Source organism: Xenopus tropicalis, chromosome 2 (assembly GCF_000004195.4).
Source record: "Xenopus tropicalis strain Nigerian chromosome 2, UCB_Xtro_10.0, whole genome shotgun sequence".
Lineage (NCBI taxonomy): Eukaryota > Metazoa > Chordata > Amphibia > Anura > Pipidae > Xenopus > Xenopus tropicalis.
In genome coordinates this window covers 173,428,098-173,446,081 of record NC_030678.2, presented here as the reverse complement: position 1 = coordinate 173,446,081, position 17,984 = coordinate 173,428,098, and the positions used below count along the sequence as shown (strand labels likewise).

At 47.8% G+C, this 17,984-nt stretch overlaps 1 protein-coding gene across 2 annotated transcripts in view; it reads left to right on the top strand.

Annotated features, from left to right (window-relative positions):
* Positions 1–17,984, top strand: part of lrrc32.1 (leucine rich repeat containing 32, gene 1) — a 32,097-nt gene that overhangs the window by 9,936 nt on the left and 4,177 nt on the right. For both annotated transcript variants that reach the window (XM_031897372.1, XM_004912215.4), the window contains exon 2: positions 12,831–12,921. In XM_031897372.1, coding sequence (XP_031753232.1) covers positions 12,835–12,921 — 87 coding nt within the window. In that variant the 5' untranslated portion in view covers positions 12,831–12,834. The remainder of the gene's footprint in view (positions 1–12,830; positions 12,922–17,984) is intronic.

The window sequence follows — 17,984 nt, the reverse complement described above, 5'->3', positions numbered from 1 at the left end:
TAAATGATCAGCATTGTCTGTTTTAGTAGCTGCTACTAGTAGCTCTGTGTGTCTTTTCCCTAAAGTGAAGGCCAATTGGGCTGAATTTTGTCAATGACAAAAAAAAAAACTGATTCTGCTTTGAGACTGGGAAGGTGCTGGGATTGCTTGTAACTGATTAAAGGGTAACTCTTCCGAGGTTTTATTTTATGAAAAGAAAATGGAATTTTAAGCGACCTTCCCAGTATTATTATTATTATTTTATTTGTGTATTTGTCAGAGTGTTTGCAAAAGAAAGCAGCGTCCGTCTGTCCCCAATACGGCGTAGTGTCCGTCTGTCCCCGATACGGCACAGTGTCTGTCTGTCCCCGATACGGCGTAGCGTCCGTCTGTCCCCCATACGGCATAGCGTCCGTCTGTCCCCGATACGGCGTAGCGTCCGTCTGTCCCCGATACGGCGCAGCGTCCGTCTGTCCCCGATACGGCGCAGCGTCCGTCTGTCCCCGATACGGCGCAGCGTCCGTCTGTCCCCGATACGGCGTAGCGTCCGTCTGTCCCCGATACGGCGTAGCGTCCGTCTGTCCCCGATACGGCGCAGCGTCCGTCTGTCCCCGATACGGCGTAGCGTCCGTCTGCCCCCGATACGGCGTAGCGTCCGTCTGCCCCCGATACGGCGTAGCGTCCGTCTGTCCCCGATATGGCGTAGCGTCCGTCTGCCCCCGATACGGCGCAGTGTCTGTCTGTCCCTGATACGGCGTAGCGTCCGTCTGTCCCCGATACGGCATAGCGTCCATCTGTCCCCGATACGGCGCAGTGTCTGTCTGTCCCTGATACGGCGTAGTGTCCGTCTGTCCCCCATACGGCATAGCGTCCGTCTGTCCCCGATACGGCGCAGTGTCCGTCTGTCCCCGATACGGCATAGCGTCCATCCGTCCCTGATAGGGCATAGCGTCCGTCTGTCCCTGATAGGGCATAGCGTCCGTCTGTCCTGGATATGGCGTAGCGTCCGTCTGTCCCTGATACAGCGTAGTGTCATTAATGACCTTAAGGGTGAAGACACACTGAGCTACTTAGTAGCAGCTACTTGTCACAGCTACTAAACCCCAGAAAATCCCCTGCCATAGACAATACTGAGAATTCCCTCTGCTAAACACACGTAGAGACAGTTATCAGTAACTGATCAGCATTGTCTGTTTTAGTAGCTGCTACTAGTAGCTCTGTGTGTCTTCACCCTAATGGCAAAGACACATGGGGCTACTTAGTAGCAGCTACTTGTCACTGTTACTAAGGGTAAGGACCCACGGAGCAGTTCAGTCGCCCTTTGCATGGCTTCGCTTCTTCCTGTAGGCAACTTTGTGTGACTTTGGAAAATGAAGCGAAAGGGATTTCCAATGGCGACTCCTATTTTTGCTGGTGGAAAGCAATTTAGAAGCGGTTAGTCGTCCGCCATAGCAGAGATCTATCGACTGAACCGCTCCGTGGGTCCTTACCCTTAGTAGCAGTGACAAGTAGCTCAGTGTGTCTTTGCCATTAGGGTGAAGACACACGGAGCTACTAGTAGCAGCTACTTGTCATGGCTACTAAAACAGACAATGCTGATCATTTACTGTGTGTTTAGCAGAGGCAATTCTCAGTATTGTCTATGGCAGGGGATTTCTGGAGTTTAGTAGCCATGAAAAAGTAGCTGCTACTAAGTAGCCCCATGTGTCTTTGCCATCAAGTTTCCTTCAGAGGAAACTTCAGGCGACTTCGGGAAAACGAATGCAAAGGGCGTTCCATCTGCAACTTCTATTGTTGCCATTTTGGAGCGGTTAGTCGCCCGCGATAGCACAGCATTCCATAGGGCGCTATTTTTGCAAAACTACTATTGGTTGCCCCATCGGAAGTGTGGGCTCTGATTGGCAGCAGTTGGGTTTTCCTTAGTAGTAGGTGCCCTTCATAGGTGCCGCCGCACATTGGGTTCACTCTGTGGGTGAGATTTCAGTCCTGTCAAGTGGGCTCCAATGGGGCAGAGATGGGCCAACTGGCCTCCAATAGGGCAGAGATGGGCCGAATGGCCTCCAATAGGGCAGAGATGGGCCGAATGGTCTCCAATAGGGCAGAGATGGGCCAACTGGCCTCCAATAGGGCAGAGATGGGCCAACTGGCCTCCAATAGGGCAGAGATGGGCCAACTGGCCTCCAATAGGGCAGAGATGGGCCGAATGGCCTCCAATAGGGCAGAGATGGGCCAACTGGCCTCCAATAGGGCAGAGATGGGCCGAATGGTCTCCAATAGGGCAGAGATGGGCCAACTGGCCTCCAATAGGGCAGAGATGGGCCAACTGGCCTCCAATAGGGCAGAGATGGGCCAACTGGCCTCCAATAGGGCAGAGATGGGCCGAATGGCCTCCAATAGGGCAGAGATGGGCCGAATGGCCTCCAATAGGGCAGAGATGGGCCAACTGGCCTCCAATAGGGCAGAGATGGGCCGAATGGTCTCCAATAGGGCAGAGATGGGCCAACTGGCCTCCAATAGGGCAGAGATGGGCCAACTGGCCTCCAATAGGGCAGAGATGGGCCAACTGGCCTCCAATAGGGCAGAGATGGGCCAACTGGCCTCCAATAGGGCAGAGATGGGCCAACTGGCCTCCAATAGGGCAGAGATGGGCCAACTGGCCTCCAATAGAGCAGAGATGGGCCGAATGGCCTCCAATGGGGCAGAGATGGGCCAACTGGCCTCCAATAGAGCAGAGATGGGCCGAATGGCCTCCAATGGGGCAGAGATGGGCCAAATGGCCATACTGACAGGACTGCAATCTGCCTGCTCGGTGCTGATTTTGGGCAATCTGTGCCAGTAGCCGAGGGGCCTGTGCCTGGGAGAGAAGCGGAAATTCAGTTACTCATTGTATGTAAGGGATCATTCACATTTGATCCATTGGATACGTTCTGCCCCTGTGCTTGCTATTATTATTATAGGGACAGCAATGCATTGTGGGTAAAAAGAAAATGGTGATTTGCATGAGAAATTGCCCATAAAGTCACATACAGCTGCCCGTGGCTTGTCTGTCCCACGATGGTGCCACGGGGGGGGGGGCAACGGGAGAGAAAGGGAAACATTTAGGGGCAGTTTTATCTCTGAGCTGAGAGAAAATATTGATTTTGGAAGCTGGAAAGGAAAGCACCCTTTTATAGCGATTCTATATACACAGGGGTAATTAGTGAAGCTAATAGGGCCCCTTTATTAATTTGGTTGCCAATCTCTGGCCCTTTACTTGTTCTGTTAGACGCTGTTGCCAAATACAATTTATTTTCTAGGAAAGTCCCTGGATTTGCCTTTGTGTGCCTGGAATTTTTGTTCCTCTCTGTTTAAATATGACCAACTGCACTGACGTATTTAATTAATTGCATGGTGTGACACCAGTTCTCCGTGTCTGCCCTATTACCTATGGCATTTGAAAGAAAAGAAGAAAAGGAAAATTCTATTAATATAATTATAAAAAAAAAGCACTATATACATGATGGGTACCAGGGCTACCATAAGGAAAAAGGGGGAGGGGCATGTGTGTGAGTGGGCGGGGTTAGGGTAAATCAGGGAGGTGGGTTTGGGCTTAACTGGGGCAGTTTAGGGGCATAACTGTGTGTGTGACTGGCACTGGGGCTCCATTTTATTTGCTTCCAGGGCCCACAACCTACGGGGGTAGGGAAATGAGAGCAGGGCAGGCAGTAACCCTTCCAACACTTTCCCCTGTCTCTGCCCCTATATATTAGGTACCTACCTAGTGCTACCAACCCCTATTTCTGTAGGGAAATGAGAGCAGGGCAGGCAGTAACCCTTCCAACACTTTCCCCTGTCTCTGCCCCTATATATTAGGTACCTACCTAGTGCTACCAACCCCTATTTCTGTAGGGAAATGAGAGCAGGGCAGGCAGTAACCCTTCCAACACTTTCCCCTGTCTCTGCCCCTATATATTAGGTACCTACCTAGTGCTACCAACCCCTATTTCTGTAGGGAAATGAGAGCAGGGCAGGCAGTAACCCTTCCAACACTTTCCCCTGTCTCTGCCCCTATATATTAGGTACCTACCTAGTGCTACCAACCCCTATTTCTGTAGGGAAATGAGAGCAGGGCAGGCAGTAACCCTTCCAACACTTTCCCCTGTCTCTGCCCCTATATATTAGGTACCTACCTAGTGCTACCAACCCCTATTTCTGTAGGGAAATGAGAGCAGAGCAGGCAGTAACCCTTCCAACACTTTCCCCTGTCTGTGCCCCTATATATTAGGTACCTACCTAGTGCTACCAACCCCTATTTCTGTAGGGAAATGAGAGCAGGGCAGGCAGTAACCCTTCCAACACTTTCCCCTGTCTCTGCCCCTATGTATTAGGTACCTACCTAGTGCTACCAACCCCTATTTCTGTAGGGAAATGAGAGCAGGGCAGGCAGTAACCCTTCCAACACTTTCCCCTGTCTCTGCCCCTATATATTAGGTACCTACCTAGTGCTACCAACCCCTATTTCTGTAGGGAAATGAGAGCAGAGCAGGCAGTAACACTTCCAACACTTTCCCCTGTCTCTGCCCCTATATATTAGGTACCTACCTAGTGCTACCAACCCCTATTTCTGTAGGGAAATGAGAGCAGGGCAGGCAGTAACCCTTCCAGGCTCAGAGGGGGTTAAAAGGAATATTTCAGGATTTTTTTAGGAAAAGTATGGGAAGATCTAAAGCTGAAAAAAAATCCCCAAACTTGTTATAATTTACTGCTTTCAGTTTTTGTTCTGAATACAATAAGATGGGGTGACGCTGGCAGCCGCCTGTATCTCAGCAGTATCAGCTCTCGCTGTATTACACGCAGGTACGGGGTTAAATAACAGAACACAATGGCTTTTGCGGTCGGGAGATTTCACGCTGATTAGAAGTCGTGTGGGTGATCAGGAAAGTCAGACCCAACGTACAGCGATTAACTGTAACAAAGACGAAACCCTGGGGCTGCGTGTGACTTGGCCACTTTGGGCACCAGGCGCTCGGTAATGGGACGACCCAGAATCGCAGCCTGAGTGTAAGTTACACAGAATTGTGTGTCTGTCTGCTGTGTCTGCCCAGTGTGTATAATATATAGTGTGTGTAATTATAGCAGCCACGCAGCATGTTACTGTTAATTATATTGTATCCGCCTGTCTGTCAGTCAGCACCCCTGGACCTATAGCGGGGTGACTGTTACCCCAATGTTTCTATATATCTGTAACCTTGTTATGGGCTAAGGGGGCCCAGCCTGAAGGCCAGTTAGAGGGGATTTGGGGTGAGTGCTTATTTGTGCCCTGGGTACCCCTGGAACTATAGCAGGGTGACTGTTACCCCAATGTTTCTATATATCTGTAACCTTGTTATGGGCTAAGGGGGCCCAGCCTGAAGGCCAGTTAGGGGGGATTTGGGGTGAGTGCTTATTTGTGCCCTGGGTACCCCTGGAACTATAGCGGGGTGACTGTTACCCCAATGTTTCTATATATCTGTAACCTTGTTATGGGCTAAGGGGGCCCAGCCTGAAGGCCAGTTAGGGGGGGATTTGGGGTGAGTGCTTATTTATGCCCTGGGTACCCCTGGAACTATAGCGGGGTGACTGTTACCCCCAATGTTTCTATATATCTGTAACCTTGTTATGGGCTAAGGGGGCCCAGCCTGAAGGCCAGTTAGGGGGGGATTTGGGGTGAGTGCTTATTTATGCCCTGGGTACCCCTGGAACTATAGCGGGGTGACTGTTACCCCAATGTTTCTATATATCTGTAACCTTGTTATGGGCTAAGGGGGCCCAGCCTGAAGGCCAGTTAGGGGGGGATTTGGGTGAGTGCTTATTTGTGCCCTGGGTACCCCTGGAACTATAGCAGGGTGACTGTTACCCCAATGTTTCTATATATCTGTAACCTTGTTATGGGCTAAGGGGGCCCAGCCTGAAGGCCAGTTAGGGGGGGATTTGGGGTGAGTGCTTATTTGTGCCCTGGGTACCCCTGGAACTATAGCAGGGTGACTGTTACCCCAATGTTTCTATATATCTGTAACCTTGTTATGGGCTAAGGGGGCCCAGCCTGAAGGCCAGTTAGGGGGGGATTTGGGGTGAGTGCTTATTTGTGCCCTGGGTACCCCTGGAACTATAGCAGGGTGACTGTTACCCCAATGTATCTATATATCTGTAACCTTGTTATGAATTTATGGTTTGAAGCAGACACAGCCACTGCCTCAGTAAGGTAATAACAGGCATAAAGAATTTATACTCTTTTAGAACCAATCAGCAGGAAGCTTACCGGCCAGCTGACTCTTAGAAATAAATCTGATTGGTTGCTATGGGTTACTGGAACAGGAGCAAACATTTCTATTCTAACAATACGTTTGCCTATTCAGTACTACGGGGGGCAAGTTGGGGCAGTTGGGGGCTATAGGGCATATCCAATGAATGCAGTGGTGGAACTGGTTTACCTGTGGGTGCTCACATGAGGAACCCTTCTATCCCACACACTGTGCGTCTTTGTTCTGCGCCATCCCACCTGTAACCTCCAGAAAAACCTGTTTCTCTATTGGCGCCTCGGGAATCCCGTGTGCGGAGGGAAACGATTTCCTTGTCAGTTATACATTAAACGTTCCCTCGCGAGTCGCATTCCCAGGAGGAAGTGCAGTGTTATTGTGACTCAGTAGCCAGGTGTATTGTTTCATCTCACGTGAGGCATCTGGCGCAGGAGAGGAAGCTGGGAGTTTTTGCTCTTTAAATAAAAATAATACAGTGACCAGGAAATATATTTTATTTGTAAACGGAAAAATATTAAATTGATGTTATTTCCCCAAATTATCCCTCTTCTGTATCTGTATTTTTTAATTACTTAGGGCAGTCTGGTACCTAACAATTTCTATGGGTATCAGGCAGGGATCTGTGCCACTGTGACAGAATGCTCTGTTATACAGATAGCTAGAATCTCAGCCATAAAGCAGGGCAGGACTGCTGCTTACAATGGGGGGATCAGATAGGATCTGTGCCACTGTGACAGAATGCTCTGTTATACAGATAGCTAGAATCTCAGCCATAAAGCAGGGCAGGACTGCTGCTTACAATGGGGGGGATCAGATAGGATCTGTGCCACTGTGACAGAATGCTCTGTTATACAGATAGCTAGAATCTCAGCCATAAAGCAGGGCAGGACTGCTGCTTACAATGGGGGGATCAGATAGGATCTGTGCCACTGTGACAGAATGCTCTGTTATACAGATAGCTAGAATCTCAGCCATAAAGCAGGGCAGGACTGCTGCTTACAATGGGGGGGATCAGATAGGATCTGTGCCACTGTGACAGAATGCTCTGTTATACAGATAGCTAGAATCTCAGCCATAAAGCAGGGCAGGACTGCTGCTTACAATGGGGGGATCAGATAGGATCTGTGCTACTGTGACAGAATGCTCTGTTATACAGATAGCTAGAATCTCAGCCATAAAGCAGGGCAGGACTGCTGCTTACAATGGGGGGATCAGATAAGATCTGTGCCACTGTGACAGAATGCTCTGTTATACAGATAGCTAGAATCTCAGCCATAAAGCAGGGCAGGACTGCTGCTTACAATGGGGGGATCAGATAGGATCTGTGCCACTGTGACAGAATGCTCTGTTATACAGATAGCTAGAATCTCAGCCATAAAGCAGGGCAGGACTGCTGCTTACAATGGGGGGATCAGATAGGATCTGTGCCACTGTGACAGAATGCTCTGTTATACAGATAGCTAGAATCTCAGCCATAAAGCAGGGCAGGACTGCTGCTTACAATGGCGGGGGATCAGATAGGATCTGTGCCACTGTGACAGAATGCTCTGTTATACAGATAGCTAGAATCTCAGCCATAAAGCAGGGCAGGACTGCTGCTTACAATGGGGGGGATCAGATAGGATCTGTGCCACTGTGACAGAATGCTCTGTTATACAGATAGCTAGAATCTCAGCCATAAAGCAGGGCAGGACTGTTGCTTACAATGGGGGGATCAGATAGGATCTGTGCCACTGTGACAGAATGCTCTGTTATACAGATAGCTAGAATCTCAGCCATAAAGCAGGGCAGGACTGCTGCTTACAATGGCGGGGGATCAGATAGGATCTGTGCCACTGTGACAGAATGCTCTGTTATACAGATAGCTAGAATCTCAGCCATAAAGCAGGGCAGGACTGCTGCTTACAATGGCGGGGGATCAGATAGGATCTGTGCCACTGTGACAGAATGCTCTGTTATACAGATAGCTAGAATCTCAGCCATAAAGCAGGGCAGGACTGCTGCTTACAATGGATCTGAGACAGAATTAGGTACCAAAGCAGCGTGTGTCCTCCAGATATTTCTGTCAATACCAGCGAGCCATAACTATTATTAGCCAAATAATACCTGTGTGCGACAAATACACGTTGAACCGGTGTACGAAGAAAAACAATGAGACTATGATTAATGCGGGTGGGGATCCGTCTGAGCTTAAAAAAACATCAAAACTACAAAACAGACACATAAGAAAATGATGCTCTGGATTACTTGAATTAACCCATTGTGTGCCCCCCCCCCCAACATCCACGTGAGTATTGTCATTATTGTAATGCAGTAACCAATGGAGTTGAGCCAAGCGGCCCGGGGTGGAGAGGGAATGAGTTAAAAGACATTAGAGACTGAGAGTAGATATGAATTGCACCCACTGAAGCACCGTGCTGGGGCCGAGCCTTCAACCTTGTTCCATACGGTGTAACAGATATATTACAGATATATAGAAACATTGGGGTAACAGTCACCCCGCTATAGTTCCAGGGGTACCCAGGGCACAAATAAGCACTCACCCCAAATCCCCCCCTAACTGACCTTCAGGCTGGGCCCCCTTAGCCCATAACAAGGTTACAGATATATAGAAACATTGTGGTAACAGTCACCCCGCTATAGTTCCAGGGGTACCCAGGGCACAAATAAGCACTCACCCCAAATCCCCCCCTAACTGACCTTCAGGCTGGGCCCCCTTAGCCCATAACAAGGTTACAGATATATAGAAACATTGGGGTAACAGTCACCCCGCTATAGTTCCAGGGGTACCCAGGGCACAAATAAGCACTCACCCCAAATCCCCCCCTAACTGGCCTCTAGGCTGGGCCCCCTTAGCCCATAACAAGGTTACAGATATATAGAAACATTGGGGTAACAGTCACCCCGCTATAGTTCCAGGGGTACCCAGGGCACAAATAAGCACTCACCCCAAATCCCCCCCTAACTGGCCTCTAGGCTGGGCCCCCTTAGCCCATAACAAGGTTACAGATATTTAGAAACATTGGGGGTAACAGTCACCCCGCTATAGTTCCAGGGGTACCCAGGGCACAAATAAGCACTCACCCCAAATCCCCCCCTAACTGGCCTTCAGGCTGGGCCCCCTTAGCCCATAACATGGTTACAGATATATAGAAACATTGGGGTAACAGTCACCCTGCTATAGTTCCAGGGGTACCCAGGGCACAAATAAGCACTCACCCCAAATCCCCCCCTAACTGGCCTTCAGGCTGGGCCCCCTTAGCCCATAACATGGTTACAGATATATAGAAACATTGGGGTAACAGTCACCCTGCTATAGTTCCAGGGGTACCCAGGGCACAAATAAGCACTCACCCCAAATCCCCCCTAACTGGCCTTCAGGCTGGGCCCCCTTAGCCCATAACAAGGTTACAGATATATAGAAACATTGGGGTAACAGTCACCCCGCTATAGTTCCAGGGGTACCCAGGGCACAAATAAGCACTCACCCCAAATCCCCCCCTAACTGGCCTTCAGGCTGGGCCCCCTTAGCCCATAACAGGGTTACAGATATATAGAAACATTGGGGTAACAGTCACCCCGCTATAGTTCCAGGGGTACCCAGGGCACAAATAAGCACTCACCCCAAATCCCCCCCTAACTGGCCTTCAGGCTGGGCCCCCTTAGCCCATAACAAGGTTACAGATATATAGAAACATTGGGGTAACAGTCACTATATTGTGGGGACCCTAAACACCTTAGACCTTAGTTTTGCTGAACTACATGCCCCCGCGTTTCCCTCCAGGCTGCCGTAGATTTATAACAAGTGTAATCCTTGCCTTTGTTCTACCTGGAAAGCACCTGATGCTGATACCCGTTTTCTCCGGAGCTGCCTCTACTACTATTTCACCAGTCACAGAGTCACTCCCCGTGCTCCTTCCCTACTTCTCTTACCAAAAAAAATCCCCTTCTGGTTTTTCTTTTCCTTAAATGAAACTTTGCGCCACTAATTAACCAAGCCATTAACGAGTCTTATTACAGACGGCGTCTTTGTTCTCCGAGGGCAGGTAACTTCCCCGTAAACAGCCCTTCTGTTTGGTATTTAATTTCTCTTCAAGAAACTCCGAGTAATAAAAACAGGAAACGTTGGCCGAGGGGGACGGAGAGCAGAAAGGAAACATCCCCGGCTGCTTTTGTTAGAAGGTTGGAGGAAACAAGTGTTCTCTCCTTGGCCAAAGTGCTGCTCCAATACACAAACCACTGGCCGGCAAAGCATTCTCCTTACATGTTACTTGGGGGGGGCAGAACAAAATTAGAACAAGATTGACCTCCTACTTCCCATTCTACTAAGGGAACAAGAGCTTTATGGATCGTTTGGAGGGCTTGGGATCGGTGGGACCGAGACGGTGAAGTAGTTATGGGCAGATCTCTTGCAGAGACATTGGGTATTTTAGAGATGAAGAACATTGGGGGTTTTCTAAGGATTTCATGGTTGAAAGTGGTTTCTGAGTATTGAAACTCAGCAAAGAATTAGACTAGAATTCTGACGGCACTCAAAAGATTGACTAACAAGATCAGAAAATGGACAACCTGGACCATGACTGCTGTAGGTGCCTTTACTCGCTTCTGCCGACTTGTGCCCCACACCAATGAGCCGCTTCAGCCTACTCTGTGAGCAAAGTGTAAAGAACCTGGACACAAGGGATTTAACACCCGCCTTAAGGAGATGTTACCACCCAACTTGCACACCAATGCTGCCCCTTAGTCACCAGCTTTGTTGGATAAGGATTCAATGTGCCTTTTTACAACGGGTTGAAGGTGAAGCCTTTGGACTGTGAAAGAGATCCGAGAGAGTGAGTAAGTGCAAAGGACCAAGTAGCAGAGGAACCTTCAGCCCTATCCGTTGCTCTGTAGGGCTGAGGAACCAATAAGAAAGGTGATTTACAATGGGCTAGAAAGTGCCCGGTTGGAGGGTTAAATAGCTTGAGAATTGAGGTTGAACTTAGCGGAAACAGAACTGAAGAGTTACTGACAAGAAGGGCAGATAAATGGAAGTGGAATAGTAACGGTAGGGTCTTCATGGCAGTAGCTGGAGAGATGGATGGGAAAGGGTCCAAGGGAAAAGGAATTAAACATTACTTTGGTCTGTAAATGTTTCTGGACAAGAGCTCCCAGGGGCCAGTGTCTTCCAACATATGAGCAAAGGTTTAATCACTATCGGTATTGTAGTCTGGTACTAGGTGGCCATTCAATGTTAAGGCTGATGAGATGAATAAGTTGAGGGCAGCAGTGTAAAGGTTCTAGCTGTCAATATGGGTCCCTTCAGCAGCTTATTGGCCCGTGTTGGGCAGCAACGTCAGGCCTGCCCGACCGACATCTGGCCTGAAATCGGGCAGGTTAAAAAATGTAGTCGGATCGGGGACCGCATGGGCTCATTGATGCAGTCCCCAAGCTGACTGCACCCATTACCGTCGTTATAATTCAAATAATTCCCTGGGGCCAAACGACCGAATTAACCTAAATTCGCCCGATATCGCCCACCCCTAGGTGGGGGATATCGGGAGAAAATCCGCTCGCTTGCCGACCTCGCCAAGCGAGCAGATCTTAACGCGTATGGCCACCTTAAGACCATCTAAGTCATAGAGGAGAAGGTAACTAACAAGCTTTAAGGTAGAGGTTCTCAAGTGGTGGTGGTGGCCTTCTGGCTGAGGTGGAGCAGTGGCAGCAGACATTTGAGTAGAATGTCTATTTGCCCTCCTAGATACCCCCTTAAAAGCCCAGCATGAAGCTCAATAGGGTGATAATTCGAGTGGAAATGTTTTTGTTCTGTGCTTCATGTTCCTGGTACTATGGTTCAACCACTTCTGTCCTACGTTGTCCTATAGTTGACTTATTATAAACTAAAGGGGGGCCCAGATCAATGGTTCGACTTCCACGGAAGAGACTTGAACTGGAAAAGTCACAACCACCGGCCTAAGGTGATTCCCTAATGCATAGGTGCCCCCACCATCCATAAGGAACAACCATAAACAAAGAATCAGTACTTCATAGACCCCATGAAACTCAAGGGAAGGGAAGATAACCACATAATATAGAATATATTTGACAGTAAAACATGGCTTCATTCAGTAACGTTGAGCCCATGCCCCATGGCTGCTGAGGGATCCAATTCCCAGAATTCTCAGCTAGCCAAGGGTGCTAGGGATTGAAGTTCCCAGCCGATGGAGGGCTTCCCATTTGATATCTCTGCCTGACAGGAAACCAGTTTACGAGCTGCACAGGAAGATGGTACAACCTCATGACCCAGCGGCTTCCTGTGGGAGAGCAGAATGGGGAGTCAGACGACCGTCTGGGATGGCTCTATGCCTATTCAGCAATAGGACCTTGGGTTGGGCCAATGGGATCTGGGAATGTATGGAATGTATTCCTGTTGGAAGTTCATACATTGCTTTTAAGTTTTAACTCGCTCTCCATAAACATATAAGTCTCCGAGGGAGCTGGTTATTAATATCACTAATTAGAAAAACAAAAGTTGCTATTAATAGAGCGTTGAGAAATTTCTCCTGTTTAAGAAGTTTTTTATTGTTCCTCGCACAGAGCCATGCTACTGTACCTTCTGCTTGTCCTGGGATTGGTGGAAGAAGGGATCTGCATGCACCGCCCCCAATATTCTCCCTCGTGTTTAACCGTAAGTACTTACTGCAATCTGATTGGTTGGTAATAGAATGACTAGTAACCTTATTGTAGACTGGTTCTACCATCAGAGTGTTGTAGTCTGGGCCACTAAAGGGCACCCATCACTTTCCATCCCCTGTAAGCTTCCATAAGAGTCTTGTAGTCCCACCCACCTCTTGAGTCACAGACTCCCTGCCCCTGTAATCTGCCTTTAGGGTGTTTTAATCCCACCCACTGCTTGAGTTACACGCCAGGAGGCAAATGATATTGTACTTGCCTCCACCCTTAGCTCTAGCTTGGCTTTAAATCCATTGTCCCCAGCGCCATGGAACTTGCTAGAATGTGGGTAGGTCTGCCCCCTTCATGGGCATAGTATTTTAACATGGTATGGGGCCTGTTATCCAGAATGTTCTGCCCCCAATAAGGGGTAATTATATCTTAGTTGGGATCAAGTACAGGTACTGTTTTATTATTACAGAGAAAAGGGAATCATTTAACCATGAAATAAACCCAATAGGGCTGTTCTGTCCCAATAAGGGGTAATTATATCTTAGTTGGGATCAAGTACAGGTACTGTTTTATTATTACAGAGAAAAGGGAATCATTTAACCATGAAATAAACCCAATAGGGCTGTTCTGTCCCCAATAAGGGGTAATTATATCTTAGTTGGGATCAAGTACAGGTACTGTTTTATTATTACAGAGAAAAGGGAATCATTTAACCATTAAATAAACCCAATAGGGCCGTTCTGCCCCCAATAAGGGGTAATTATATCTTAGTTGGGATCAAGTACAGGTACTGTTTTATTATTACAGAGAAAAGGGAATCATTTAACCATTAAATAAACCCAATAGGGCTGTTCTGCCCCAATAAGGGGTAATTATATCTTAGTTGGGATCAAGTACAGGTACTGTTTTATTATTACAGAGAAAAAGGAATCATTTAACCATTAAATAAACCCAATAGGGCTGTTCTGCCCCAATAAGGGGTAATTATATCTTAGTTGGGATCAAGTACAGGTACTGTTTTATTATTACAGAGAAAAGGGAATCATTTAACCATTAAATAAACCCAATAGGGCTGTTCTGCCCCAATAAGGGGTAATTATATCTTAGTTGGGATCAAGTACAGGTACTGTTTTATTATTACAGAGAAAAGGGAATCATTTAACCATGAAATAAACCCAATAGGGCTGTTCTGCCCCCAATAAGGGGTAATTATATCTTAGTTGGGATCAAGTACAGGTACTGTTTTATTATTACAGAGAAAAGGGAATCATTTAACCATTAAATAAACCCAATAGGGCTGTTCTGCCCCAATAAGGGGTAATTATATCTTAGTTGGGATCAAGTACAGTTACTGTTTTATTATTACAGCGAAAAGGGAATCATTTTTAAAAATGTTAATTAGTTAATTAAAATGGAGTCTATGTTTGATGGCCTTCCCGTAACTTGGAGCTTTCCAGATAGCAGATCCCATACCTGTACCTGGAACCCCATAGTTATACAACAGCAACTGTACCCATATGTCTACTGCCCAAAGATGGCATTGTTGTATATATTTTTTAATTGTACATATTATATCCATATATTTCCCTTTTTTTGGTAAAATAATTCCTGGAATGGGATTTATTTTGGGGAATGCTGGGATCTAGTGATTTCTAGGCTTTTCCCTAATGTGGAGAACTACTTTTTCAGTTCAGTCCCCCCTTTAAAACCCAAAAGTCGATCTAGATCAAGGGCCACTATCAGTACTTATCGGTCCCCATACTACTAAATTAGCAGGCCCCCTCACATTAAGTCACGCCCCAAACACAGTCCCATTATACCAATTATGCTCACACTCCACCCACAATCCACCAAACTCCACCCACTGCCCCACAAGTCAAGAGCCACGCTTTTCTAGCTCAGGGCCCCTGAGCTAAGTACCCCCTGTACCCCCTGTACGGCCGCTGTGTCTGGATCCAATACTGTGTTTATGTAAAGCCCAGTTTATTTTCTGACCCAGCTGAGCTTACACTCTACAACAGAAGTGCAGAGAGAAACCCCACACAGATAGGAGACAGTGCCCAGGCTGGAACTGAACCCGGGGCCACAGTGGTAATTAAACAAAGCTGAAATAGATTAAGCTGAATTAATACTCATTTTTTGCTGGACGACATGCTTTCTCATAATAAGAATCTCAGCTCAGCTCTAGCCCCCCCTCCCCATGGGACCTGCCTTTGCCCTTTCTCCAGGGAGTCTTTTAAAAACTGTTATTTTTGGAAAATAATGTTGTTTTTTTTCTATGAAGATGTTTCCAATTCCGTAGCGACCGCTGTTTCCCTCTCTGCATCTGTTAATGGATAGTGATCCCGGCTGTGAAACATCAATGTACGGGGGGGATAGCGCGGCCTTAGTAATATTTCATAACTTTTGTCTCCCAATTGCACAATTACATTGTTTGGCCCAAAGAAATGATAATAATCCCTTTTTGTTTAACATCGAAGTCATTAAACACCTACTTGTATCAGCCACAAGTTACAGAACACCCCCTGCCTGTATATTCATATAATGAACAAATAAAGGGAAACTAAACCGTATATAGAAATAGACTATAGCCCCCCCCCCCCCCCGGAACCGGTCCAGGGAGCTGTTTATTCGGGTATTAAACGCAGAGCAAAGTCTCATTAAAGGAGATGGGATGGCAGGCATGTCCCCCAGCTGTAACCACACGGCCCCTTTGCAGTTAAAAATAACATCGTAAAACACAGCCAATAAACAGGCCGGAAAGTCGTTATTCTTTCAGAATCAATCATTTTAGCCTGTTTATAGTCTGCGGGAAAAAATAAATATTTTAGGAAGAATTATGGGCTCTATATACGGAATATATACACTCACCCCCACAAGAGGGTCTTATACATTTAATAAAGGTTACTGTGGTTCAGTTTCAGAACTCACTGGGGTGTTAAATTCACTCAGCTTAGCCCCCTTAGCCCATAACAAGGTTACAGATATATAGAAACATTGGGGTAACATTCACCCCACTATAGTTCCAGGGGTACCCAGGGCACAAATAAGCACTTACCCCAAATCCCCCCCTAACTGGCCTTCAGGCTGGGCCCCCTTAGCCCATAACAAGGTTACAGATATATAGAAACATTGGGGTAACAGTCACCCCGGTATAGTTCCAGGGGTACCCAGGGCACAAATAAGCCCTCACCCCAAATCCCCCCCTAACTGGCCTTCAGGCTGGGCCCCCTTAGCCCATAACAAGGTTACAGATATATAGAAACATTGGGGTAACAGTCACCCTGTTATAGTTCCAGGGGTACCCAGGGCACAAATAAGCACTCACCCCAATTCCCCCCCTAACTGGCCTTCAGGCTGGGCCCCCTTAGCCCATAACAAGGTTACAGATATATAGAAACATTGGGGTAACAGTCACCCCGCTATAGTTCCAGGGGTACCCAGGGCACAAATAAGCACTCACCCCAAATCCCCCCCTAACTGGCCTTCAGGCTGGGCCCCTTAGCCCATAACAAGGTTACAGATATATAGAAACATTGGGGTAACAGTCACCCCGCTATAGTTCCAGGGGTACCAAGGGCACAAATAAGCCCTCACCCCAAATCCCCCCCTAACTGGCCTTCAGGCTGGGCCCCCTTAGCCCATAACAAGGTTACAGATATATAGAAACATTGGGGTAACAGTCACCCCGCTATAGTTCCAGGGGTACCCAGGGCACAAATAAGCACTCACCCCAAATCCCCCCCTAACTGGCCTTCAGGCTGGGCCCCCTTAGCCCATAACAAGGTTACAGATATATAGAAACATTGGGGTAACAGTCACCCCGCTATAGTTCCAGGGGTACCCAGGGTACAAATAAGCACTCACCCCAAGTCCCCCCTAACTGGCCTTCAGGCTGGGCCCCCTTAGCCCATAACAAGGTTACAGATATATAGAAACATTGGGGTAACAGTCACCCCGCTATAGTTCCAGGGGTACCCAGGGCACAAATAAGCACTCACCCCAAATCCCCCCCTAAGCGACCTTCAGGCTGGCCCCTTAGCCCATAACAAGGTTACAGATATATAGAAACATTGGGGTAACAGTCACCCCGCTATAGTTCCAGGGGTACCCAGGGCACAAATAACACTCACCCCAAATCCCCCCCTAACTGGCCTTCAGGCTGGGCCCCCTTAGCCCATAACAAGGTTACAGATATATAGAAACATTGGGGTAACAGTCACCCCGCTATAGTTCCAGGGGTACCCAGGGCACAAATAAGCACTCACCCCAAATCCCCCCTAACTGGCCTTCAGGCTGGGCCCCTTAGCCCATAACAAGGTTACAGATATATAGAAACATTGGGGTAACAGTCACCCTGCTATAGTTCCAGGGGTACCCAGGGCACAAATAAGCACTCACCCCAAATCCCCCCTAACTGGCCTTCAGGCTGGGCCCCCTTAGCCCATAACAAGGTTACAGATATATAGAAACATTGGGGTAACAGTCACCCCGCTATAGTTCCAGGGGTACCCAGGGCACAAATAAGCACTCACCCCAAATCCCCCCTAACTGGCCTTCAGGCTGGGCCCCCTTAGCCCATAACAAGGTTACAGATATATAGAAACATTGGGGTAACAGTCACCCTGCTATAGTTCCAGGGGTACCCAGGGCACAAATAAGCACTCACCCCAAATCCCCCCCTAACTGGCCTTCAGGCTGGGCCCCCTTAGCCCATAACAAGGTTACAGATATATAGAAACATTGGGGTAACAGCCACCCCGCTATAGTTCCAGGGCTGTAGGAGGCTTCACACAAGGCTAATGCCCCCCAATACACAGTAAGTGTAACCTGTATCACTGTGAGGAATGTGCTGTTTCTTTGTGAAGCTGCCAAATGTATATTTCACTGCAATTCGCTCTGTAAAGTATTAAAAGAAACTTAAAAATACTTCTTGGAGGGAGAATAAGACTTATGATGCCGCTCTTTGAAGACAGAAGAATATTACAAACAGCTTCCCCTCAGTTTATTATGAGTAGGACACCCCTAAATCACTGTCGCCCAACTCCCCAGCTTCCAACTACTGTG